General features: G+C 40.2%; 1 protein-coding gene across 4 annotated transcripts in view; it reads right to left on the reverse strand.

Annotated features, from left to right (window-relative positions):
• The window catches only part of LOC120306009 (neurexin-1), a 622,144-nt gene that overhangs the window by 249,791 nt on the left and 353,933 nt on the right, over nucleotides 1–18,420 (reverse strand). For all 4 annotated transcript variants that reach the window (XM_039338545.1, XM_039338547.1, XM_039338546.1 and 1 more), the window contains 3 exons: nucleotides 13,294–13,416; nucleotides 11,472–11,853; nucleotides 9,301–9,491 (listed from right to left, as the gene is read on the reverse strand). In XM_039338545.1, the coding sequence (XP_039194479.1) occupies nucleotides 9,301–9,491; nucleotides 11,472–11,853; nucleotides 13,294–13,416 (696 nt within the window). The remainder of the gene's footprint in view (nucleotides 1–9,300; nucleotides 9,492–11,471; nucleotides 11,854–13,293; nucleotides 13,417–18,420) is intronic.

Below are 18,420 nucleotides of genomic sequence, written 5' to 3' on the forward strand. Positions count from 1 at the left end.
GTGAATATTTTGGTGGTTTCAAGAGAAAGTGCAGATATTTATGATTTAGAGTTGAGGCTTCTCAATTCTAATTCACAAAATAAGCCTATGCATGTTATTTTGTTAATTACGTATTAACAATTCTAGTTTCATAATACTGAATCCATAATCAGTCACTATTACAATAAAACATGTTTGTTGGTTATTCTGGCATGATGTAATCAAACTTGTCAAAAGTCTCTACTTTGAGAATACAGGGGTCGCACCAATAGTCTCTATAAAGTAGCTAATGTCCATGAGTCTTTACACTAAGAGAGTTCTGAAACATTGCACCCTTTCCCATTGGTTAGAAAAACAGCAGTAGGTATTGCTTGGACATAGCAACCAATTAGTGTTTGGAAAGGGTGTTCTCCAGCATGATTGGATGGAGAACCCATGGATGGGTTGTCTTAATCTATCTGCTCCAATTGGACTAAGTCTGAAATTGGTAACGCCCCCTCTGTGCCAAGTGCACCCCAGTTTTAGACTTAGTCTCTTTGCTCTAAGACGCGTTTTGTCTTCGCTCCTGGAGCAGAAGACTGTTTAATTCTATTTAATTACTTAGCTCAGGCTATTATTATTTGTTATTTTATTATTGATTCAGAATCGATTATATCTAGAAGAAAGATCAATTATCCCAGTCTGAAGCCTATTCAGGCTGACAGACTCACAACCCTCTCCCTCTGGGGGGGGGGAAACTTTCCCCTTGTTTGTTTTCCCTCAGTTAGGGACAGCAAGATCAAACCTTCGATTTAAGGAGCCTCGTCAGGCCTGCAGGGAGCCTTCCCAGGTCCCTCGGCCCCAGCAGACAGCAGCAGGTGAGAATTTGGGCGCGGCCCAATTTTCCGAGCCGGGAGGGCCTGTCAGGCCTTGGACGACAGCTTTTTCCAGCCGGCCTAATCACATGCCAACAGCTGCTTTAGGAGCCCAGGCGATTCACCCGAACGAGGGCTCGTCGCAGCTTAGACCCTAGGCCTCAAGGCCTTCTTCCAACGGCCGTTTTTTAGGGCGCCGCCATTTTGAATTGCCTTCCGGTGGCCATTTTGGGTGTGGCTGAAGCCCCCGGTGGCCATTTTGTTTGTGGCTGAAGCCTCGGCGGTCATTTTGTTTGTGACTGAAGTCATCGGCGGCCATTTTGTGTGTGGCTGAAGCCCTCGGAGGCCCTTTTTGTGCGTGGCTAAAGCCCTCGGTGGCCATTTTGTGTGTGGCTGGGGCCCAGACTGCCTGGAACTTTCTCCTGAAGGCAGTATTCGTTCATCGGTGGCCAGCTCTTCGAGAGAGCAGTTTCGACTGGGGAGGCCTGATCGATCCCAAGTGATCGGGGTGCCCATCAATTCCCCGCCCTCCCCCCTCTTGGGCTGAATTATCTCTGTAGACTCCCTTGGTGAAGTACAGCGCCGAGGGGGGGCGTTTTGCCAAGGTTGAGACCAGAGCAACTCATCATGGCAGAGAGAGGCAGCGAGCTGGCCAAGAGGAGTCGCCAATCAGAGGCAAGTGGAAAGAGCACCACCAAGCGAGCCCGACCAAGCAGGGAGCCACAGAGGGAGGAAGGGTGCCAAAGACTGAGAGCGGCCTCCCCAGATCTGGCAGGCACGATGGGAAGGTCTATTTTTGAGCCCCTTTCTTCACATAGTGCCTCAGCCCCAGGGGCCTGGTCTCCCCCCAGGGGAATTACCGAGTCAGATTCAAACCTAACAGTGGCTTCAGGGAGGGGTATAATCGGTCAGGACACCTCAGGGCTCCAGGCCACATTCACCCCCACTGCAGCAGGGCTTTGCCCTCCTGAGAACCAGGCCCTGAACCCGAACTTCCTCCAGTCCATGATAGCCCAGGCTGTGGCTCAATTTATGGCCTCCAACACCCCACAGCCACCCCCCCCAGACCACACATCATTCACAATCTCCGGACTGGATGGATGATCCCGCATCGGATCTGGAATCTACAGGAGCTGAACAACCTGGCCTGATTTTGTCTGATGACGAGGGCATCGCCCCATCCGAACCCACCCCTCCTGTTGGTCTCTTTGACCATTCCTTCTTCAGTTCCCTGCTACTCAAGGCCTGCACTACTGCAAACCTCGCCCAAGAACAGGAGACCCCACCAACATCCCAGGGTCCCCATGCCATATACACTGAGCCCTCTGTCTCACAGAATCATATTCCCTGCTCTCCCCTTTTTCTAAATATAGTCCAGAAACAATGGGAGAACCTAGGATCCCCCTTGAGCCCTGGTACAGTAGAGAGAACATTGTTCAATGTTGCTCCTTCCCTGACCTCCCTTTTGGAGATTCCTGAGATTGATGAGCCCTTGAACTCATTGTTTCCCAAGTCCAACATCCCTGGGGACATAAATGAGGCACTAAGGGCAGAGGACAAGAAGATCGAGTCCGCCCTACGCAGAGCCCACCAGGCATCAGCCTAGGCAACGAGGGTGGCAACCTCCATGGCCTTCTTTGCCAGGGCTTCGGTCCTGTGGTTACGGGAGCTCCAGGACATGATCTCTCCGGACCAGCTCAGAGCCCACCAGAATCTGGGTAATTTGGTGGCCACGTCCCAGTATCTAGCCGATGCCTCCTTACACACGGCCAGATACACTGCCCGGACCATCGCGGCAGACATTTCAGCACGAAGGCTCCTCTGGCTCAGAAACTGGCGAGCAGACACCAAGGCCAAGTGGCATCTGGCCTCTAAACCTTACATAGGTGGACATCTCTTTGGTAAGGCGCTAGAGCCATACCTAACTGAAGGTAAGGATAAACGCAAGACCTTGGTTAATACATCAAGGAGGGGAGATAGACGCTGGGGGAACTTGTCGCAGAGTAACTACAGAAGGCAGCCCTTTCAGCCAGCGCCATCCTGGGACTGGGCCCAGGCTTCTCGCCCCTCCTTTCAGAGACAGGAACGACAACAAGATCGTTCAGCATACAGAGGCAGATCACAGTTCCAGACCAAGCGGTCCTTTTGAGGTGCAGGGAGCCGCTCCTTCAAGCAAGGCAAGTGAACCTGCAGCCTCACCTCCCATAGGAGGCCGGCTGGCCCTCTATTCCAGCATTTGGGCGGCCACTACTACGGATGCATGGGTGTTAGACACCGTCTCCCAAGGTCTGAGACTAGAATTTTGTTCCCATCCACCTGACAGGTTCCGCTCTTGTCCTATTTCAACGAACAGGGCCAGAGCTGAACTTATGTCAGAGGCAATAGCCCACTTATTGCAGATACAAGCAATTGAACCAGTTCCATAAGAACAAGAAGGACGAGGGTTTTACTCAAACCTCTTCGTCATTTCCAAGACTTCAGGGGGCTGGAGGGCGATCTTGGACTTAAAAGGTCTAAACTTCTACTTGAAGTATAAAAAATTTAAGATGCAATCACTTCAATCAATCCTGGCTAGCGTCAGGCAAGGTGACTTTCTTACTTCCATAGACCTGACTGAGGCATATTTGCACATTCCCATTTTTCCTGGACACCGCAATTTCCTCAGATTCAGTTATCCCTGACACCACTACCAGTACAGAGCCCTTCCATTTGGCCTCTCATCTGCACCGAGAGTATTTACAAAGGTATTGGCAGTGATTGCAGCCCACCTTAGACAAATTCCCATCAGAGTTCAATGCTATTTAGATGACATTCTAATTCAGTCATCATCATGGCAAAGTGCCCAAGCAGACCTCGCCCTAGCCATCAAAGTTTTGCAGGAGCACGGTTTTTCTGTTAATTTCCAGAAAAGTCATACTGTACCAACAACTCGGCTCCTCCATTTGGGCGCAGTTATAGACACAGACAACTGCACGGTCTACCTATCTCAGGACCGACGGAACTCTATCCAGACTCTTGTACGTCGGATCCGAAGGGACAGAGTAGTCACATTGGCATCCCTTTCACAACTACTAGGGAAGATGGTGTCCTGCGTGCAAATTGTGCCATGGGCACGTCTCCATGCCAGATAATTACAGTGGCTTCTCCTTCCATTCCAGAGACTTCATACCAGGACATCCCACCAGAAGGTCCGAGTTCCACAGTTGGTGTTGAACTCCCTTCGTTGGTGGGACTCTCCGGCATTGTCATGGGGAGCAGAATTCAAAGAACCAGACAGGATCACCATCACCACAGACGCAAGCCTATTTGGGTGGGGGGCACACCTCCACACACACTGGGCCCAAGGTCAGTGGTCCAGGCAGGATCTAAAGAACAATATAAACTGGCTGGAACTAAGAGCCATACACATGGCCCTAAAGAGATTCAGCAGCTTAGTACAGGGCCAGCACGTCCTGGTCTTAACCAACAACATCACAGCCAAGGCCCATATCAACAGACAGGGGGGAACAAGGTCCAAGCCTCTCATGCAGGAGGCCAGATTGCTGGGGTCTTGGGCGGAACTGAATCTTGCCTCCATCAGGGCGGAGCACATATCCGGAGTGGCCGACCAGCAGGCGGACTCACTGAGCAGAGCCACCGTGGACCATTCCGAATGGCAGCTGGATCCGAAGATCTTGAGATCGTGGATAGGTTTGGTTCCCCAATCCTAGATCTGTTTGCCTCCCCAGCCAACTCACAGCTTCCCAGATTCCTTTCCAGGTTCCCGTCTCCATCAGCAGAGGGAACAGATGCACTCCGCAGTCCCTGGCCCAGGGAACTGCCCTATGCCTTTCCTCCCCTGCCCCTTCTACCTGCCACAATCAGGAAGATCCTTCGCGAACAAGCAGAGGTCCTCCTGGTCGACCCACATTGGCCGAGACGATCTTGGTTCGCTGACCTGATGGAGCTCTCCGCATCCCCTCCATGGAGGATTCCAGCCAATCGGATCTCCCTCATTCAGGGGGAGTTACATCATCCGGACCCTCAATGGCTCCAGTTAACCGTCTGGCACTTGAGAGGCAGGCCTTAGGCCTAGACGCATATTCGTCAAGGGTCATAGCCATGATCCAGCAATCCAGGCGACCCTCGACGAATAGAATATACGATGCCACGTGGGAAAGCTTCTGTAATTGGTGTTTAGCTCACAAAATTGAACCCTTACAGGCTGCAGTGCCAGTTATCTTGGAGTTCCTGATGGATGGTCTGGACAAAGGGCTTTCCACAAGCACCATCCGTAGGCAGGTAGCAGCACTTGCCACGGTTATTTCCTGTGGCAAGGAATCCTTAACACAGCACCCTATGATACGCTCCTTCCTAAAGGGAGCTAACAATGCCAGACCACCAACGGTACATAGATATCCCTCCTGGGACCTTCTTCAGGTTCTACAGGCTCTTGTCTCACCACCCTTTGAGCCTATTGACACTTGTTTGCTCAAACAATTATCAATGAAGGTGGCATTTCTGGTTGCTATAACTTCAGCCAGAAGAATCTCTGAGCTGGCTGCCCTGTCAGTAAGAAAGGACCTGTGTATTTTCCATATGGACAGGGTTACTCTCAGGTTAGATCCCTCTTTCGTGCCCAAGGTCAACTCCTTGTATCATAGGTCACAGGACATAGTTTTGCCGGACTTCTGTCCTAACCCATCTAATGACACAGAGGCTCAGTGGAACAGATTGGATGTTCGCAGGGCCTTATATTGCTATATACAGAGGACCTCATCCTTCTGCAAGACTGAGGCTCTGTTGTGTCATTTCACCCTTCGTCGTTAGGACAAAAGGTTTCCTCACCCACTATAGGCAGGTGGATTAGAGCTTGTATTTCTCTGGCATACCAGACTCAGTCACTTCAAGCTCCCAGCCGTATCACGGCCCATTCCACCAGGGGCACAGCCACTACAGCAGCCTGGTCTACCCAGGCATCCATAGAGGAAGTTTGTAGGGCAGCAACATGGGCATCGCCCTCCTCCTTTGTCCGTCACTACAAGATGGATGTATATGCATCTTCTACGGCTTCATTTGGCCACAAGGTACTAGAACACACATTAACATTGGATGGGACCCAGGCCCAATCTAATTCCCCAGCCTAGGGACACAGGGCTTTGGTATGTCCCATCCGTGGGTTCTCCATCCAATCATGCTGGAGAAAGGGGCGTTGTCTTACCTGAACGCCTTTTCTCAGCATGATGATGGAGAATCCACTCCCTCCCATTAGGTCAGTTGGCCTGGTTCCCATTTGTTCAGACGCGTCGGACTAAAGTCTGGGTATCGCCTTAGTCTAAAACTGGGGTGCACTTGGCACAGAGGGGGCGTTACCAATTTCAGACTTAGTCCAATTGGAGCAGATAGATTAAGACAACCCATCCGTGGATTCTCCATCATCATGCTGAGAAAAGGCGTTCAGGTAAGACAACGCCCCTTTCTATGATTCTAAAGTACACTAAGCATGTGCAATAGGTATGGAATGTTTACTGACTACTGGAGGACAGAGCAGGCACTTCCATTAGACAGTGAAGTAGTTGTTCCAGGCAGCAGACTTTGAATATTATGCATCCTGTAAGGGCTGAAAACAGCCAATCAATTGTTGCTGTTATTGGAAAGTGATTTGGTGATTTTGGTGATTTTGTTCCTTAGGTGCCAAAAATAATTGGCTATTTTTTAAGATATTCTGAATCTTCCTTTTCAAAAGTGTCGAGCCATTTGCTTATGATATAAGATATCCTGGATCAGCTCCGCAAAGGCGAAAGCAGAAAAATCAGGGGAAGATAGATGCTGGATCATGGATGGCAAAGAATCATTTATTTATTTATTTATTTATTTATTTATTTATTTATTTATTTATTTATTTATTTATTTATTTTTACAGCCTTAGCTGTATAAAAGCAGAAGTAATTTAGAATGCAGGCCTAATTAGAAGACTACACGGGTGTTGCTTAGCAGCCAGTGGATGTCAAGGACATTGTTTTGAATATATTGTATTGTAGACTGCATATTGCTCTCAAGCCTCTTCTGATGTAATCTGCTGAAAATTTTATTTGAACAAAACCCTGCTTTACTTAGATAATTTTGGTAATAGGGCAATGGAGTAGGTGCATGAAACCTAGGTAGGAATTCCCCATACAGCAATATTTTATTGTGGGTTCAGTTAGATAGATTTAAATTCAAGGTTATATTAATTATTGGGGATATGTGGCAATTTGGATTTGATTCTAAAACTTTACTTCTGAGCAAGCAAAGAAGCCTAGCATCTATTTGCAACCCTTTAGGCTGGCTATATCTTTTCCTAGTTATTTTTACTTTCTATATAATTACTGCATATTCCACAAGAAAGAATCTGAACTATCCATTTTTAATATATTTCAGCAAATTATTTCCTAGACAAATTGTTCTACATGAAAATTTCATCCATCTCATCTTTATCACATCTAAATAGATTGATTCTGTCCCCATACTTAATCCAGTCCCTCATTCAGATATCTTTACTGGTAATTCCAGTAGCATATGATACAAAGAACCACTTGAAATCTATCCTCCATTTTTTTTAGGAAGTCCTGGTACTATCTTAATCCATGTTCTGTACTCGAAAACATCATTAATCACTAATCCCTTCTCCATTAACTAGGGCAGCAGATATAGCAACACACTGGTTATTGTTACCATTTGGGAAGCATGTTCTTTCTATCAAGGTTCAGTAAGAAAACCTCTATCTCGCCAATGAAATTGAAGAACTGAATCTGCATAATGAGTCAGTTGATTGACTTTAGGTATTTTCACTACAAGACTGATTGGGTAGAATCAACTCAATATTTCACTATAATCTGCTGGGACTGTCCTTAGTTAACAACAGTAATTGGCATTGCATACTCCATTGCTAATGGTGTCACCTGGCCACATTGACTTATGATGGCAGTTCCAGCAGTTCTGGTTGAAGTTGTTAGGTATAATGTCATAGGATCTCCATTTGCCACCTCCTACTGGCTTCTCCATTGATCATGTGATTGTGAGGACATTGCAATGGTTGCAATTTTGAGGACTGGCCTCAAGTCTCCTCATTCAATGATGTAACTTTGAATAGTCACTGAATGAATGGTAATTATAAATGAAATATCTGTAAATGTACCCACATGGACATAAATTATGTGGGCCAATTAATTCCTTCAGTGCTTTTACTAACATGTTATAACCCCATATCCTGGCTCAGTTAAGCATGTGAGGGGAAACAGAAATTAGGAAGCTTTAAGTATTGAAAGTACAATTACTTTTTAAATGTTTTTGAAAGAGTTTTAAAAATACCCCTTGGACAAATATGATTTTAATATGCTGAGTATACTTCCTTTGAAAGGACATTACAAATAAAATTACAAGAAGGGCTAGCATTTGTTTTCCTCCTGAATGGAAAAGAGAAAGTCTTCAACATATGAGAGGAGAGGAATATCTTCATACATTTGGGCCCTAGATCATTTTAATTAGCATTTTGGACTGGGCTCAATATCAATCAATGTTGCTTTCCAGATGTAATATAAGTAGAGAAACTAAGCAAAATTCTAGTAGCAGCATTTTGTTCCAGTCAGGGGTATTATCAAAATTATGGAGGAAATTTCTCCAAAATTTATTATGTTACCACTTCAAAATGAGAAATATTTAATAATAAGGTATTACAGCAGGAATGGCTGTTAGACAGAGGTTCTCAACATTTGTGATGTCTTTAATCATTAAAATTTCAAATAAGCCTGACTTTTTTCATCACAAGTTCATGAGGCCACAAATTTAAAAATAAATAATAAAGTTTGGCTAAAGATAATAATTCAATGTAAGTTAAATTGAACCCTTTATGATATGCAAATGCTTTTCAATATAAGTCAGATTTTCTGGCAAGAGCACAGAAAAAGTACATTTTAGGCTTAGCAACTATTTAATAATCAGTTCTCACGATTTGGGCTGATCCATGTAGATATCTCCTTGGAGCATTTTTATATTATATTATCTATTAATATAAGCAGGACTTCAAGGTAGAGTTTGCAATCATGCATAAATTTTTTTTCCTTGTAATGTTTAATTCCTTTAGAGAAACAACAAATTTTACAAACATGCAAATGTTAACCCACTAGAAATAGGCCAATAAATGAATATGGTACATAACAAAGCATATGATAGTGTTTCTCAGAAGAAATGATTTGCAGGAAGCCTCAAATTCACATCCTAGCATCCCTATCCAGGATAGGAGGAGAAAAACCCTCCATCTACAATCTTGGAGAAATATTACCAGTTTATGTTGCCAATGCTGAGCTGGCTAAACTAATACTCTGACTCATTTTAAGCCAGCATACTATAGTCTTTCAATATTTCTGTTACAGAAATATAAAACATATCATAATATAATGATATACTCTGTTCTTCTAGCCCTTTTAGTATTTCTGTCAATGTCACTTACTTTTGAGATCCAAGTTTCTTGCTCCTGCCGTGCTTTGTGTTGTGATTTTTGTGTCAATTTTTACAGTGTGGAGATTATTGGTATCCCGTGATATCATTACATTGTGCCACTGATTGTCATTCAGAGGTTTATTGGAACTTCCCTTGATAAGATTTGCACCATTTCCCAAATCAAACACATAATGTAAATACCTGTAAACAAAAAAGAAAAACAGCTAATTTGAGTAGGTAGATGAAAATTACAGCTCTTTGTTGCTTCTTTTCTTTATTTAAATTATTTGGCAATTTATAAAGTTCTTAGTTAACTGCTCTTACATTTAACAAGGCTAATTTGGGACAGATCAAAATATCTATGTCAAGAATGTTGAGAGAATTAAAAGAAAAAATGTAGAATATTTTTCTTAGAATATTGAGCAAAATTGCCTCCTTAATATGTCATATATTAAAGATATTGCTGAAAGAAATTATAACCACTTCTGCTCCTTTTCCCTGCCTTAGCCCACTAATTCTTTTATTCATCAAGTACAGTATTAAACAGCAGTATTAATTCAGCTGAAATCTCTAGAAGATTTTTTTTTTATTTTTTCCAACTTTTATGACTTGTAAGTTTTATTTTTCCCTGCCAAACTTACCCTATCCCTATTAAAGCCATACAAATAAACTGAAATCATTTTGGAGTTTATTTTCTTTCATCACTAGCTCTGTCTAAAAGTCTCAATATGTAAACTGGCAATATATTTTAAAAAGGAAAGAAAGAAAGAAAGAAAGAAAGAAAGAAAGAAAGAAAGAAAGAAAGAAAGAAAGACTTAATATAGTGCAATACTTTACTGCTTTATCCAAACTATTGAATTTTTGTAGATTTCCCCAGTGAAAATTTTGTATTTCTCAAAAGAGAAATTACATTTCTTGATTAAAATTACAAGTCATTTCAAAGAATGATAATTCCCTGGGAAGATATAGCTACTATATATTTAAATATTTACAGCAAATAGGTCCAGTCAGTTTTCAAACAAGTAACTTCTCTCTTAGCAGAGAAGATGTTGGACCTCCTAGACTTTGCCAATTGTCTTTCTCATAGGATTTCAACACATGTACATTTTTCTTGTAAGGTAATTACTCCAGAGAGAAGATCTGAAAAAGATCATAGGGCTCTAGTTTTTAGACAAAGCCCATCAGCAGTTATATCAGTGTGGAACTTCCAGCCATAGGCTTAACTACCAAGAGGACCAGTGTGATGATGATAATCATCATCATTATTATTTCACAGAATAAATTTATATCCTAGTTCCAGTACAGAATGGCCAAAATGTCCTTGAGTAATGTTAAGCTCTGGACATTTGGAAACATAGAAAGGTCATTTTCTGTTGCCACTGGCAAATAAATTCCAGCTGAGGAACTAGTGATGTAACAGGAGGCTCATAGGACATATTTTGTCTACTTTTTTCAATGGAAAAGAAAAATGAAAATACTTTACATAAGTGACAAAATAAATGATGTGGGATGAAAATGAATGAATACACTTTTCTGAAAGCTCCCTTCCCATCCAAAACTAGCTTTATTAAAATGTGTTTCAAATCCAGAATAGTGAGAAGCCAGATTAATTTTCTTAGAACATGGCTTTTACCAAAATAATACTGGGGAATGCTTCACTTTAACAAGCAGGTAGATTTTGTCAGAGGTCCACTTACAATTAAAGGGTGATCCCTCTGCTCTATTTCCCTTTTATAGTATAGACATGATCCTCCTTGTGAAGGACCCATCTCTATTCTTTGTATATTTAAATATATAAATAATATTTTAATCCTCCTTAAATGTTGTCTTGAATGTTGTTTTAATTCTCACTGAGGTCAGCTGCAATCAACATCTGCTATCCTGAGCCTGTGCAGGAACAACCATTGTTAGAAATGATACTAGTATACATAGGAAATCTTGATAATCACTCTGTTAACCAAAAGTTTACACTGGAGAAAAATGATCTGAAACTGCAGTATGAAAAACATTATCCAAATATGTATTTCTTAGAAGGATAGACAGTGCTCAGTTTTAAAGACACAGGAACTCACACTGCTGCATCAGAACAAAGGTCATAGAGTCCAAGATCTTGCCTAAAAACATGAACATTCATTAAGCTTTTTGAGCTGATAACATCTTTGAAACAGGTTGCATACACACCCTTTTACTAATTCAACTACAATAAAGTCATTGCCATCTCCACTGTTGTAAAGTATTAACCCATCCAATGATGTTGTTTTGAACTGGAAAAACAGGTGCATAGATGTATATGCTTGCAATGTGGCAAGAGCTACATAGCTGGCTTTCGTTTTAAAGGTGACTGGGTCAGCAATGATGTTCCGGAAGCCAAAGCGGGCATTTAGTTCACAGTAGTCAATGTCCCCATTTTTACACAAATCAATGTATGCCATGCCATTAAAAGTGAGGCTTTGCAGATGACCAATGAAGTTGGAAGGGACTGAGGACAAGTAACGCCGTTCTGTTATGATTCCCGTCTCTATATTATGGAATTCCAGTCTTGTATGATCCCCAGCCATTTGACCTTTAAATAAAAAGCAATTTTGAGAAGTTAATGTTATAGCCAAAAAGCTAGGGCTATTTCAAATGCTTGAAGTCTCTTACACAAACATGGTCTAACCACATAATTCTACCACATGTATTTTCACATAGAAAGTGTATGTGCTGGAAGTGCCCATTTGTTTAGTACTTTTCTTTTATTATATTTAAGAAAAACTGAGTGCATAACTTACAAGTGAAATGAGTCAAGCATCAAAGTTATCCTAATTTAAGGCAATCAAAACAAGGAAAAACTATGTTAATTTAACCAAATTGGTGGGAGAATCTCAATGAATAGTAAACAGAATAAAATCTTTATGAGTATTCTATTTGAACATTCAAATTTAGGTTTGAAGGCTTGTCACCCTGTACCACTAGGAGCTCTGCTAATTACAAAATATGAAAACAATAGGTCTAAGATTTTTCCATTTTTTAGAGTGGAATAATTTGTATCTATCTTTAAAAGGATATTGGAAAAAAGAGTCATTTATTGAAGAAAGTGCCTTTTATTATTATTTTGGTCTACAACACATACATACACACACACGGAAAATTATCACTTATCTGGGCTTTAATGAGCCTAACTCTAGGCCAATGAAAATATGTTGGGCCAATAGCCTAGGCAAATCATGTTGAAACACAGAACTACACATGGTTGAAAGTTATTGTAACATTAAGAAACAAGACGAAAGAACAATCCAAACAATCCAAACAATCCAAACAAGCAAAATGTCTTCTGGAAAAAAAAATCTGATTTTTCATCCAGAATGCTGCATAAAAAGTTATGCAGATACTATCATTGGAATCTTTTTAGCCAGACTTGGCTTAATTGCTCTCAACTTAGGCTCTCTTCTTGCACATCGTAAAAGTTGGAGTCAGTTGAATGATTTGAAATGAGGTAAAATAACAGACAATGCAAGAGAAATACAGTCTTTGCTCTTCTGGGTTTCTTGCCAGCACTTCCCACTTAAATCAGTTCTTGGATTTGATGATATAATTATGGTAGAGAAAAGTAAATTAGTATGTTGGAATAGGGAAAAGAGTATCACATTTTTTGACTCAACTACAATTCTTACCCAGGATGCAGTCACAGATTGGATGTATTGTTTCAAACAAATATGTGAACTTTGGCTGCCTTCAATTTTATTATATCATTATATCTATATATATCATTTTTCCTAATTCTGTTTTCCTTCTCTTTGCTTCAATCTATCAGAAGGTGTCCTCTCCCAGTACCATACATGGATTTTTTAAAAAATGTTCTTTGTTGTATTTTCTGCCTATATCCATAAACCTCTGTGGATCCTTACAATTAAGGTTAGCGTATGACAAGTAAGGGAATCTAAATGATTTTCACCATCAGAGCAATCATCATTAAACACATACTGAAAGGAAAATTAAGCAAATAGTTATTAGTCATTATTACCTGTCATGGCTTGTTGGTCATCTACTATTAACTTTAAACTTTTTCCTCTTCGAACTACACGTACTGTGTGCCATTCATTGTCATTGAGGTTATATCCAGCAAAAAGAGTCTCTGGACCTTTGCCTGTAGGGTATGCCAAACAGTTTATTATGGTATTTTTACATCATTCAATATGTGAACCTCAGAGAGAGAGACAGAGAGAAAGAGAAAGAGAGAGAGAGAAAGATAGGGGACAAAGAGAGAAGGAGAGAAACACAACAAGAAACAGAACCAAAAGAGAGACACTTTTGCTGGAGCAAAATAAATAAATGAATAGTAATAATTTTAAAATAACAGTACATGTTTGAAAGACTTATCAAACAATAGATAGACTTCAAAAGGCAGGCATGTTCTCTCACTAATACACACACACAAATAAAAACCTGTTTCATAAATTGACACAATCAACACAGAGCTGGTAGCTACTAGTGATACAGATTTGCCTAAGTTGCATCTTTTCAGTAAAGCTAATTAAGTAGAAATTAAGTTAAAAATGAAAATTATTGAGAAATAGAATAAGTGTTTGAAACTGGCATGTTATTGTCTTTGTGTATGCCTAAAGTAATTTATTTTTATCCCATTTCTATTATTTTTAAAATAACTCAAGGCAAGGAATATTAGAATATCTGAACTAAGATTGCTAAAATATATCATAAGAAATTGTTTGAACAATAATACTGCTTTAACAACAGCTTGAACTCTCCATTTGTGGAGAGTAGAGCAGAGACTCTCTGATGCATTTGCTCTGCAAGATTGCAGAGCATATGCAGCTTTCTAAGGCCATGTTTGTCAATGTTTGAGAGATTGATGGAGGTCCATTAGATAGGGAAAAGCAAACAATGTTTGAAACACCTTTTAAATGTTCGAGCCATATGCAGATGGGATTCATTTGGGAGCTAATACCAATACATTATTGTATTCTTCTCAGAGTTTGAGCAAGGCTTCTGTATCTATATCTCTCGCCTGCAAAAAATAAATATTTGCCAAACTGACTTCCAGTCACACAGGAAAGATGATTACAATAAAATAAGTACTACAACTTTGCAATATACAGCTGAGATTTACTATACAGGCTGAGAGTATAAATAAGTTCTTGACTTACAACCACAATTGCGATAGAAATCTCAGTTGTTATGCAAAGTGTTGAGTCGATTTACCCACATGACTGCTTCTCTCAACATCTGTTTCCTGATCGTGGTTGTTAAACAAATGCATGGGTTGTTAAGTGGGCAGAGTCTCAGGTAAGGAGCACAGGATACCCTGGGTGGAAGGGCCTGGGAAGCTCTGATTAGGAGCTGAAAATCCCTGCTGAAATTATAGCAGAATTTTCAGCCCCTGAGGCAGAAACACTTCCATGTGGCCTGCACTGGGCCTTCCAGGGCTTCTCCGATCCACCTGAGGCCCCCATGCTCCTTACCTGAGACTCTGTCCACTTAACAACTATATTCATCCATCCATCCATCCATCCATCTATCCATCCATCCATCCATCCATACAAATTTATTTACTTACTTATTTAAATGTATTTATTTATATTATTTATTACATTTCTTTGCCACCCATCTTTTCTTTAAAAGTTGGAAAATGAACAGCTACTGATATCTAGTGGAGAATTAGAGGAAACTATAGCTGCATTGACTCAGAATTTGGCAAGATGCCATTAATAGCAAAAAAAAAAAGCAGGGAACAAAGCATTGGGCTATCTACTACAGGGTGAAAATATATATGTTTAGAAACTGCTGATCTTCTAGGATTATAAATACACTAAGCTGCATTTTTAAGTTTAAGAACTGTTTGCAGAGAAAGAAAAACCTTGGCCTTTGGCTAATCTTCTAAAGAGAAAGTAACTGAAAGTTTTCAGGTGGTTAAACACTTTGGACTGAAATCTTGGCTGGCTGATAATCATAAGACCCCTGAAAAGAAGAACTGTTACAAATACTGTTTTCAGTGGTGCTTTGATAATTAGAAACATATTGGATTACAAAAACCATATATTAAGATAAGAATTACATAAGATTTGGTTGTTTGGATTTTAAGATGGGCTGGTTTGATAAAGCTAATTAAAAAGACTATAGTACCAGTAAAAAACTACTTAGAGGAGGGAGACAAAATGGATGTTGTAAATTAACTAAAAGTGACAGAAAACCACACCTAACATCTCCTCCTGAAGAACCCAGCTTGGAACATCAGAAATCTGCAGGAATAATGACTCAAGACAAAGCAAATACATTCCAGGAGAAAATATGTGCAATGTGTGACAGATCCAAATGACAATTGTCTCAAATCATGATGAGATTAAAAACAACTTTGATAACATAAATGAACATATCTCTAATCTAAACTCACAATTAAACAATGCTCAAAAATGATGATAAAGAATGAACATTTAGGCAAGAAAAACCAAATGCACAAGTACAGCATAGGTGGCACCATGCTCAATAGTAGTAACTGTGAGAGGGACCTCGGAGTCCTAGTAGACAATCACTTAAATATGAGCCAGCAGTGTGCTGCAGCTGCCAAAAAGGCCAACACAGTGCTAGGCTGCATTAACAGAGGGATAGAATCAAGATCACGTGAAGTATTAATACCACTCTTCAATGCCTTGGTAAGGCCACACTTGGAATACTGCATCCAGTTTTGGTCACCACGATGTAAAAAAGATGTTGAGACTCTAGAAAGAGTACAGAGAAGAGCAACAAAGATGATTAGGGGACTGGAGGCTAAAACATATAAGGAATGGTTGCTAGAATTGGGTATGTCTAGTTTAACGAAGAGAAGGACAAGGGGGGACATGATAGCAGTATTCCAATATCTCAGGGCTGCCATAAAGAAGAGGGAATCAAGCTATTTTCCAAAGCACCTGAAGGCAGAACAAGAAGCAACGGGTGGAAACTAATCAAGGAGAGAAGCAACCTAGAACTAAGGAGAAACTTCCTGACAGTGAGAACAATTAATCAGTGGAACAGCTTGCCTCCATAAGCAGTAAATGCTCCAACACTGGAAGTTTTTAAGAAGAGACTGGACAGCCATTTGTCCGAAATGGTGTAGGGTTTCCTGCCCGAGCAGGGGGTTGGACTAGATGACCTCCAAGGTCCCTTCCAACTTTACTACTATTACTATTACTAAATCAGACAATAGAATATAAACCAGAGGAAAATGACTTAAATATGAAGCTACAAATGAAGAGAACTACAACTTAATAAAAACAAAAGAAAATTAGCAAACTTTTGCTACAACAATGGAAATAAAAAAGATGTTTTATCTTCCAGGACTTCAAAACAAACTTGAGGACAAAAAAGGAGATTTAATACAATGGATTAAAGAGCTGTCAGGAGAATCATTAAAGTATGGGAGATAAAAATGAATATTTTATTTAATTTGTCTTTTTTATTCCCAAAAATATGTACAAAAGCACAACCTGGCAAGCTAAATGTACTGATTTGGAAAGTGAACTGGCAAAAGAAGAAGATTAGAATTAGATTAAGGAGATGTGATTCAACCTATCAGATGGAATACTATATGACTAAACACCTGTTTGAATACAGTTAAAAAATATAAAGTTTGGATATAAAGAGGCCCTATAGTAAGATTGCTAGATGGTGTACTATATGATTAAATACTTAATTGAATATGGTCAAAAGAATAGACAAAACGTGGACAAAAAGGGGCCCTATAGTAAGAGAGATAAGATATGTAAATAGTATAATACTTTTATAATATATGAAATGTAAAAATATTGAGACAGTCTATTTGAATGAAAAGTTTGGATATTCTAAGGTAATTAATTTTGAGAAAATTATGACTGATAAGAGTGGTTTCAATAATGAGGGGAAATTAGGCTTAAATAAGAATCTTGAAAACAGGACATATAATGACTTAATAAGATGACCTATAAATACAATTGAAACATAAGCTGATTAGAAAAGATGTTATATATTGATGTTATTGTTATATGTACAAATACTAGAAAAATGTTTATACCCAACTTTGTATGTATTGATAATATTAAGAGTTATATTTGTTTAATGCAGACAAAAAGAGAATATTACTGGAAGAAGAGAAGATCAAGGAAATGTATTATTAACTAACATATTGATCAATTATAGAAATTAATTATTATTGATTGTTTTTAAATATATGAACCCAGACAACACATTGTTCACTAAGCACTAAAGACTATTATTGTAAAAATTAATACATATATTAAAAAAGGAGAAAGGTGTAGAATTTGCTTCTTGAATTAAATAATTATGGTTGTAGTATTAAGAATATTTTTATGAACAAAAATGATAATCACTGATATATTCTAAATGGATGGATTTTTTTAAAAAAATATTTTTAATTAATGAGAGATCCGTAGTGCTCTCTGAGCTTGGTTATTTTCTTGCAAACATTTCATTACCCAAACTAGGTAACATCATCAATGCTAGCAGGGAGTGGGTGTCACTCTCAATTTATACTCTAGTGGCTTGCCCTGTCAGGGTTTGTTGGAGTGGTCTTGGAGGTTCGTTGGCTGGGCAGTTTACTGTTAGCTTGTTTGGAAGTTCCTTGATTGTTTACTTCTTGATTCTTGGTCTGATGTTAATCTTGGTGTTAATCTTGGATGGTCATAGTTTCCCAGTTGTTTCCCAATTCATCTGGAAAACTGTGACCATCCTAGACCCGACCAAGGGCAAAAACACTAGAGCAAGAGTCCCCAACCCATGGCCCACTACAGAACTATGCCTATTCAGAACCAGGCCGCACGAGAGCTGAGCCAACATGCACGTGTGTATTCAGCTCAAAATGTGCACACATGCACAGCTCAACTCACACAAGCAGGGGGCCAGTGCACACATGGATGCACAGCTCAACTTATAGTCAAAATGCATATGCATGTGCATCCACACTGGCCCGCTGCTTGTGTGCGTATGCCAGCCCAATGCTTCTTGAGTGGCCTGGTTCCCCTCCCCCCCCAGTCAGGCCACCAAGCTGCAAAGATTGGGGACCACTGCACTAAAGAATTCCTGAAAGCCTGGCATTCTGAAAAATCGGCCATCATTAGACACATAGACATAAACAACATCCACATACTGTTCAAAGGTGGCA

The sequence above is a fragment of the Crotalus tigris genome, unplaced genomic scaffold (genome assembly GCF_016545835.1).
Source record: "Crotalus tigris isolate CLP2741 ecotype Arizona unplaced genomic scaffold, ASM1654583v1 scf7180000017703.754461, whole genome shotgun sequence".
Classification (NCBI taxonomy): Eukaryota; Metazoa; Chordata; class Lepidosauria; order Squamata; family Viperidae; genus Crotalus; species Crotalus tigris.